At 36.0% G+C, this 10,142-nt stretch overlaps 1 protein-coding gene across 2 annotated transcripts; it reads left to right on the forward strand.

Moving 5' to 3' along the window:
* Nucleotides 1-608: 608 nt before the first annotated feature.
* Nucleotides 609-2,706, forward strand: LOC115987912. Of its 2 annotated transcripts, XM_031111523.1 has the most exons (3): nucleotides 609-986; nucleotides 2,055-2,159; nucleotides 2,350-2,706. In XM_031111523.1, the coding sequence occupies exons 1-3, from the start codon at nucleotides 618-620 to the stop codon at nucleotides 2,677-2,679; spliced, it is 804 nt and encodes a 267-aa protein (XP_030967383.1). In that variant the 5' UTR covers nucleotides 609-617; the 3' UTR covers nucleotides 2,680-2,706. The 2 variants fall into 2 exon arrangements, with proteins under 2 accessions (XP_030967383.1, XP_030967384.1); XM_031111524.1 differs by lacking the exon at nucleotides 2,055-2,159.
* Nucleotides 2,707-10,142: the final 7,436 nt, after the last annotated feature.

The following is a 10,142-nucleotide window of genomic DNA, read 5'->3' on the forward strand; positions in this document are numbered from 1 at the left end:
TTAACATTTCTGATATGTTTTCCAGGACCACTACGAGGGCCCTGGTACTCTCAATCAATGTTTGCCTCAAAGTGAAATCCCAGGGCGGTTCAAATCTGAAAATATTGCTAGATCCTCATCAGTAACAATCCAGCTACCTCTAAATTTGTATGACAATCTTGAGTGGATGGGATTTGCATTTTGTGCTGTTTTCTCATTTCAAAAACATCCTACTTCCGTTCCTATGAAATTAAGGTTCAGAATTTTCTTTTATCATCATTGTTAGAGATATATGTTAGACATATTAGCCTAATGTAATAGGCCCAAGCCCATTCCTGCTTGTACTAGTAGTCTAGGGTTTAGTCGCCTATATATACTCATGTTATAGCTCATTGTAACACAGGTTATTGTACTACACTCTCATACAATAAAGATGTAGCCCTTAAGAGATTCCTCCATGGATATAGGCCGTCAAGGCTGAACCACGTAACCCTCGTGTTCTCAGTGTTCCTATTCTATGCTTCATCTTCCGCATCCACTCTAGCATACACAACATGATATAACACTTCACGTCACGTTGCTAATAATAATAATGTTATTTAACAATCATTTGTCATTTGAAGACCAACTTGGGTTGTATGAATCCATTATATAGCATTAGCGAAGAGGACGTAATAATATCATTACATCAACGTGGATTCCTTTGGTTATCATTCATTCCATGTTGGTTTCTTTCACCTGAATGGAGTCGATGCACTACGGTTGAATTCTCATTTGTGAGCGATAGTTCGGCTGTATCGGCGCTAAAGTGTGGGGTCGATCTTGTATACCGGCAAAAATTGGAATTTACACATAGAATGGTACAATGCATAACCTCATACGATGGTCCTTTCACATCGTATGAAAGATTTCCCTTTTATAATCCTGATCAATTCAGTGGCAGTGACGGCTCTAGGGGAACTTCTGGTCACTATTCTTATGAGCAATTCTACAAAACTGCCGCCTTGGTAAGATTTCTATACTAATAGTGCAAATAACATTGACGTAAAGGTGTTGGTTTCTTTCTCTAACACAAACCTGATCTTATTCCATTGAGATTGGCTTCCCACTTCATGATCCATATTAAATTTTAGAATAATGTTTATTACAGGAACGTTAATGCACACACTTTTACGTATGCAAAAAAGCAATTGAAACAATTCCCCGGTTGTGGAAATAGTACTTTGCTTTTTCACGTGTGTAATGGTGTGTGTAACAAGTTTTTCCCACAATTTTATAAGACCTAATACCATATGTTCCTTGAAATATGCTTTTGATGATGTTAGAGATATTATAAATTCTATCACATAAATTTTATAAATTGATATTTCACTAGTCAAAGAAAAATATTAAAACTATTACAAATTTTTTTTACAAAAAGGCCTACAAACTATGTAGTAATGAATGTGATTGATCATTGGTGCCACCTCAATAATGTTATAAAATTAAATTACTTTTTTATGATGGGAGATACATCAATTTGAAGACTCTAGCATCACTGATTTTTAAATACAATGCAGAAAGTAATTAAAGCTAATTTACTTATTATGTTATTGACATGAATCCTAAATTCCATAATAATAAATCTTCAATTATATATACTTTTCTCCAACTACACTATTTTTTAGAATTTTGATAATTTGATAGTTGAAACAAGGGAGATTTGAATCTTGGATGCTTTCATGGAAACACTGAAAAGTACCAATAAGTTGAGCTACAAGACTGTCGGCAATATAAACTTTCTTTAATTAGTAATAAATTTCATTATTGAACTTTGATTTCAAACTAGAATATGACAAGGATCATTTATGACTTTTGAGCCTCATTTATTGACAACTTAAGTCTTTCTAAATACAAATTGAATCTATCGTCTTCTAATTAATGATGTGGTTTCAGTAACAGCAATGCCACTCTTGGTAGTATCCTTTTTGTTGTGGGTAAAATTTTCTTGGTCAACATGTTTATAGGGCTCATAACTATGTTAACATCACACAAACTTAGTCAAGCTTGATTATCATTTATGATATGTCTTGCAGGACCGCTATAACAATCGTAGTATTTTCAATCAATGTATTCTTCAATGTGAAATCTCAGAGTGGTTCAGCCATGACTCGCTACCGTCAGATTTGTCACCTAAGTTTGTAAGAATTTTATAGTAAAATTGGCAATACCTTTAACATTTATATAAACTATTGGTTTTCTTAAGTGCATTTATACGGATTTGTTCGTACAAAACATGCCACCAAACAAGGATTAAATAATATTATATTCAACACTAAACAGGTATGATTAGCTCTCTCTCTAATTTTATGCGGTATTACTCTTTTGCAGGACTTTCATCCATCCACTTTGTATAATTTTTGTTTCCCTCCAAGTAAAATTCAAGACTGGTTTTGTCATCCGAATCATGGACACTTAGTGACAATTGACCTACCCTCAAATTTGTACCACGATAGTAATTGGATGGGACTTGTTCTATATGCTTCTTTCTCCATCAATGGGGATCCAAACATCATCTTTAGCAATCTGGCATCAGGAAAATCTCACTTCCTATATTGTCAATGCCAAATGAGTATGGCTAATATCGATAATCAAAAAATTGCTTTCTCCACCAATAAAGAAGAAATCACGTGGTTACTTAATCTAGGTGAATTCATTTAGATATGCTACGAACCAGGAAAGCCATTTAAGAATATGTTGCGACACTGCAGCCACATTAAGGCCTCATTTGAGAGTGATTGGTTAAGCGTGATAGTGCAGAATTGTGCGTTACAACTTTTGTACCAGCATGATCAAGTGCAGTTTGAGCAAGAACTAAAACACTGAAACAAATTGATTTCAGAGAATCGAAAGCTTGTTTGTAAACAACAAGAGGATCAAAAAAAAAAAAAAAAAAAAATTGAACAATACCATGTTGATAAGGGACTTCAAAGAAAAATCTTTTCTAATATTGACTTTGAAGTTAAAATATTTCCAAGGCTAATTGATCAACCGGAGACTGATGAAACTGAGATTCAACTTGGCCAAAGTGACCTGCTGGTAAGTCATCTCCCTCCCTCTCTCTCACTCTCATTCATTAGACAAAATACATTTCACCTGATTGTTTAGGATATATGAAATTGATGCTGACATATGCTTCTGATTTATTTATTTATTTATTAAATAACTAGCACATTAAGATGTTTCACCTCCAAAAATATTGAAAGGACCAGTTTTTTTAGCCCTATTAGATTAAATGAATAAATTCATCATCTCCTAATAGCTTAAGTTTTTTTGGGAGAATCAGTAATTCAACATGATATCAAAGAAAGAGGTTTTGGGTTCAATCCGTTGTGTCCACCATACCTCCCATTTAGTAATTTGAAGGGGGACTGTTAGATTAAATGAATAAATTCACTATCTCCTAATATTTTAAACTTTTGGGAGAATCGGTAATTTGACAAATCCAAATTAATTTTGTAGCGGTTTATAGATTAATTACAAATTAATTCCGATATGTGATCACAATTGCTTGATTAGAAACCACCAAATAGCAAGCACAAAAATCCAAAATATGACGTTTTCCTCAATTTTTGAGGTGAAGACACCTATAATAATGTTACCGACTATCTATACTATACCTTGAAAGATCACGAGCCTATCCCCTTCAAGGATAATTAAGAAGTTATGATGGGAGAGCCCATTTCTAAGATACTCTTGGATGCAATTAAGAAATCAAGGATCGGGAGGATGGCGATCATCATTTTCTTCAAAGTTTTTCACGCAGTGCTCGGGAGAATTTGTGTTTAATGCATGGAGGGAGGGATAAGAGTGTTGCCCATTTTCTACCCAAAAAAAAAGTTTTGTGATATGTGAATTCTAGTTTTGTTTTGATCCGATTAATAACCTAATTCGACTTATAAATATTACAGTTTTAAATGGGAGATAATGTGAGGCTTAGTCTATAGAGTAGAGGCTTGACCCATTTTTAGCTATGCCGTTGTTTAGGATATAAATAATGTTGCTTCAGAATTGCGGTTTGATGAATTGAAATTTGTAATGTCACTGTTGTATTTTTCTCTGACATAGTGAAAATCTTTGTAGCTTTATAGACATAGGCACATTGCTTAACCACATAAATTTTTTTATGTCATTATTTCTTTATGCAATTTTTTTAATCTCTGTTTTCACGTCTTATTGGTTCTAGTCATTAGTTTAAATCCCTAACACGTAAAACGTTTCCAGGAGAACCAAGAGGAGGTGGACTAGAGGAGAGTTGCTTCAAAAGAACTGATCGAAATCTCTAGAGAGCATTTAGAGAAAGGGTAAAACTTTTGATCTTCTTTTAATGAGAATCCTTTTTTGCTTGTTCTGACCGCGATACTTAATTAATTTTTCGTTTCAGTTTTGATTGTATTAAAAATGAAAATATATATTGTTTGTACACATTATTGTCATTCTGTGTTAAATTATTTAACCCATAATGTATATGTGAAATTGTGCAGTTGATGAGAGAGGAATATGTTTGTGACAAGAGTGGAGCCACCACATGGGGTGCCCCCTTCCCAATTTTTTTTTTTGAGAAAATACTTTTTTTCTTAAGAATATTATTAAAAATATGATATTATTAGCTTTGGTATCCTTAAAATTTTACGTGCATCTTTCATAAGAAAAAATGTGTTAATTGTTTTAGAAAAAAATTTTAATATTCAAGAGGTTCCATATTTTAAGAATGCAAATGTGATATCATAAATAAGAATAAGAATAAAAATATAAGTATACCATAGATACAATAAGACAAAGTTTGGCTACAAACTTGGTTGTAGCTTAAGGTTACAACTCCTATTAAAAAAATTAACATGACTATATATTTTTAAAATTTAACGGATTACGTATTATTTATGTTCTTAATACATATGTCAAATTTCATACCAATCGGATGCTATTTACTATTTGATCTATAAACATATTTTTGTGTATAATTTTAAACTACAAAAAATGAAATTTAAACATTTGATTGATGACCCAGCTATTGATCTTTAATCTTTTAGAAATTTTGCAAAAATAGAAAATATAAAAAAAAAAAAAATTTAATCCAATGGTGGATTTATTAAAATTCAAATTCAATAAAGTAATATAGAGTGGGGTTGTAGCCTTATCTTTGTGATAGACCAGGCCTGAACATAAAAGGTTAACTATAGACCCAATTCATATTGTGGGGTACAATACGATAATAGGTGTTAAAAAATGCCCTTGTAAGAAGGAAAAGAGAGGTCATGAAAAATTTGACTACTTACTGCATATAAACAATATCAAAATTCCTGAAGGGGACATTCTCCCAAAATAAAAAAAATTCCTGAAAGGGAAAATCATCAAAATTCAACAATTGATTGCAGATGCCATGCTTCTGAGTTTTGTTGTGAGAACTATTAGAGATATATATTAAACATATATTAGCCCAATGTAATAGGCCCAAGCCCAATCCTACTTGTACTTGTAGCTAGTCTAGGGTTTAGTCGCCTATATATACTCATGTTAGGGTTCATTGTAACATAGGTTATTGTACTACACTCTTACACAATAAAGATGTAGCCCTTAAGGGATTCCTCCGTGGATGTAGGCCGTTAAGGCTGAACCACGTAACCCTTGTGTTCTCGAAGTTCCTATTCTATGCTTCCTCTTCCTCATCCACTTTAGCACACACAACATGGTATAACACATCGCGTTGTTAATAATAATATTATTTAACATGGTATCAGAGCCAAATTTTGTTCTTTGTATCAAACAAACATCTCTAGCAAGCAAAGAAGATTCTCACGTGCACACCACCATTAGAAGTCACACATGCTTGTCTGCTGGATCTAGACTCCACGGTATCTCCTAGCCACCATGGCTCACTGCTGTGTCCAGATCCTCAAGCCCAAGTAATTAGTGCCTCTCCCTACCAGATCTATGCACATCAAGCCTTTGCCTAATGAAACCAACGAGACAGAAGTGCTCCACGGCATATCGTGAACAAAACCTAGGCACCCGACCTCCAACGACAGCCGCACGCTCCACCACGCTAGAACAATGCAACATAAAACTCTCACACACGTTGCCAAAATCTCGAGACCCAATTAGATCATAGCCACATGCGCCGCCATGTCAACCTCATTGCTTGGCGATTTGCAAAACCCGAGAAGTCTGACCGTCTATCGCTTTCACACGCGCCACCTGCATTTACAAATCTTTCCCACGCACCGCCATGATTTCCTATTGTGTAGCTCATCCATTGGCCACATGCGCCGTCCTATTGGCCATGTCGACCACCGATTTGCCTATGGAAGAAATATGGCTTTCAACCGCTGTTGCACGTGCCTCCACACGCTACTTGGGTTTCTGGCTTCTCCTCCACGCGCCGGTGGAACACAAACGCGCCTTTCATACACCGAAGAACTGCCGCTGATGTCATCTGACGTGACCAGATGACATCACTACTCCACGTCAGCAAAGAGCCACGCAACCCTATACACGTCATCTACACACGTCAGCAGTGTCGCCTCATCAGCACCACGTCACCTAGCTGACCGTTGACCCGGCCGACCCGACCCGGGCCACCCGGATCTGACCTGTGAGCACTGACTGTTGACTTAACTAGGATCCCTTGACTTTGACTTTTGCATTGACCTTTGACAAAAAGTTAAAATTTACAAAATGGCCTATCTTGTTCAGTTTTTCGCGTAGATTCCAATTTCGAACTCTGTTTCTTCATTTGAAGGTCCGAAATTCAATTGGCACATTCTTCATTGTGGTTTCTTCAAAGGCATTCTTCACGGCATCTCCAAGTGATCTTCTCATGCTTATCCAACCTCAAGCCTTCATCGAGCTTCCGCCTTGAGTTTAAGGGAGGGAGTTAGAGATATATATTAAACATATATTAGCCCAATGTAATAGGCCCAAGCCCAGTCCTGCTTGTACTAGTAGTCTAGGGTTTGGTCACCTATATATACTCATGTTAGGGTTCATTGTAACATAGGTTATTGTACTACACTCTTACACAATAAAGATGTAGCCCTTAAGGGATTCCTCTGTGGATGTAAGCCGTCAAGGCTAAACCACGTAACCCTCGTGTTCTCGATGTTCCTATTCTATGCTTCCTCTTCCGCATCCATTCTAGCATGCACAACATGGTATAACACATCGCGTTGTTAATAATAATATTATTTAACAAGAACAATGTATTGCTAATTGTAGAATTGCCAAGAAAAAAGCATCCAAGTAGATGAATGTATGTATGGTCAAGAACACTTGCTAAAACTGTGATCTGTGTAAACAGAATTTTAGTATTCAAAAAGTGAAATGATGTAAGAGAATTTAATTTGTAATACCTTCATAATCACCCTAAAAGACGATAAACAATAGCAGCTAATCATCACCTATTGTGCTAAAGACAGATTTTTATGGTAGCAATTCCATGTTCAGCATGTCCGCCATATGGTCATTTCTGTTTTGTTTTATACTCGTCTTAAGTCCTGATAATCTTTTTGTTTTCCAATTGAATGTTACTTATTGACGTTTGATTTATTTTCTCTTTTTCTTTGTTCAACTACAGTCCTTATGATTTACTACAAAAAATGGATCGAGAAATTATCTTGAGGAATCAGAGGAAACTGGAAGACGCAATAGATTCTGGCTTCACGATGATGTCATTAAAGTATTAAAGAGCAATACGACAAATAAATTATTATGTAGATATAAATTTGGAGAAGTAAGTAATTATGTAGCTCATGTAAAAGATTTGAATTTGCAGCAGCAAGAGGTGGTCTTGAAGGTCCAGACCATGATCGATGAGAAAAAAATCCTAAAAGCAATAGATTTGACAAATTCCCTGAGGATTTTAAACCTTTAAGATGCTTGGATTTGAAATAACTCCTAAAATCAATAGATTTGAAATATCTTGATTTCAAATCTATTAATTTCAAATCCAAATCCAAATCTAAGTTCCCAAACACAACCTTATAAAATATTATTTTGAATACTAAAGAAATTTGATCAGCTCTCTCTAATTGCACACCGTATTTCTCTTTTGCAGGACTTTAATCCGTCCACTTCATATAATTGTTGTTTCACTCCAAGCAAAATTCAAGACTGGTTCAGTCATCAAAATCGTGGATGCTCAACGACAATGGACCTGCCCTCAAATTTTTACCACAATAGTAATTTGAAGGTTCAAATGGTGTATAAAACACCTTTAAACGTTTAGACCCTCAATAACAAAAATACAAATCCAAGCTATATGACAAATGATAAGTATGCGGAAAATGAACACAAGCTATAAACAGAATTGGTAAACAATCTAAGCCAATTAAAATCACATCCACAGCAGAAACTAAAAGGCAAAGATTAAGGGAAGAGAGATGCAAACATAAGGACAACATAATGATGTGTTATCGAAGAGAAAACTGAAGCCCTCGGAGTAAAACCTCTCCGTAGCCCTCCAAGCGGTAAGTAATCCACTAGAAAATGTAGTTGGGATACATGAACAGCAATAGACCCTCTAAGCTTAATCTATCCAGTGTACCTAAGCCCTCCAAACTTCTTGCTCCAACGAGGTTGCGCAGAACTTATTTATTTTCTATCTTCACGGATTCTGCTACTTGACCATAGCATCAACCAATGTGAAATTGGTTCCTTCCTAACTGCTTCCCAAAACACTAAACAGCCCTCTTACAGTAATGGATATGGTGAAAAAAGGTTTTGATAAAAGGCCTCTCAAGGATTTAACAATGGAGAGGAAGAGAGTAGAGGAATTTGAAGAGTATCTTTTGTGAAGATTGTGGATGAATCAATCTTGTTTTACTCTGGGGTTTCTCTCTGAAAGCTCTCATTCTTTCGTGGGTATAAGAGGTATTTATACTAGGGTGAGAATGGAACATGAAGAGTCAGCTTTTTCAAAACAAGGCTGGCTCGCGGCTTGACTGAGTCGTGAGATCCAGCCGCGAGATAACTGAACGGCCAGTTGTCCTATTTTGTCCTGTAATGCTCCAGCTAGCATGACGCTTCAACTTCTGGCATGCCTGACACGTGTGCAGCTTTTGGCGGCTTGTAGCCGCGAGTCACCCGCGAGATCTAGTCGTAAGTCTTTGTTTTTCTTGCACACTCTTGAGCATTTCTTCACACTATCTCACTCACTACCCTTACAAGAATCCCACCTAAATACAGGGTTACTAATTACTGAAATACAAGCAAATTTGGCACAAAATAAAGCCAACAAGATGGTTGATTAAATTCAACCTTACATAATTGGATAGGACTTGTTCTATATGCATCTTTCTCAATTCAGGGGGATTCAAACTTCATCCTTAGCAATTTGAATTTAGGAAAATCTCACTCTCTATATTGTCAATGCCAAATAAGTAGCTAACTCCTCAGAACTTTGATAAACTTTTTGAACAAGTGAAAGCAGTAAACATTGACAATCCTGACACTCTAACTGGTGTCATCTCACAGATCTTTGACAAAGCTTTAATGGAGCCTACTTTCTGTGAAATGTGTGCCAATTTCTGTAGTCAACTTTCTTTGGAATTGCCTGATTTTAGCAAAGACAATGAAAAGACAACTTTTAAGAGGGTGTTTTTGAACAAGTGCCAGGAGGAATTTGAGAGATGGGAAAGAGAGCGAGAAGAAGCTAATAAAGCTGATGAAGAGGGTGAGATCAGACAGTCTGCAGAGGAAAGAGAAGAAAAGAGAATTAAGGCTCGAAGACGAGTGTTGGGTAACATTAGATTAATTGGGGAGTTGTACAAGAAGAAAATGTTGACCGAGCGAATAATCCACGCATGCATCCAGAAGTTGCTGGGTCAGTATGATAATCCTGATGAAGAAGATATTGAAGCTTTGTGCAAATTGATGAGTACTGTTGAAGAGATGATCGACCATTCCAAAGCCAAGGAGAATATGGATGCATATTTTGAGAGAATGAAGATGTTCTCCAACAATATGAATTTATCTTCTAGGATCAGGTTCATGTTGAAGGATTCAATTGATTTGAGAAAGAATAAATGGCAACACCGCAGGAAAGTTGAAGGGCCGAAAAAGATTGAGGAAGTGCACCGAGATGCTGCTCAAGAACGACAGGCACAAACTAGCAGGTTGGGTCGAGG

The sequence above is a fragment of the Quercus lobata genome, chromosome 4 (genome assembly GCF_001633185.2).
Source record: "Quercus lobata isolate SW786 chromosome 4, ValleyOak3.0 Primary Assembly, whole genome shotgun sequence".
NCBI lineage: Eukaryota > Viridiplantae > Streptophyta > Magnoliopsida > Fagales > Fagaceae > Quercus > Quercus lobata.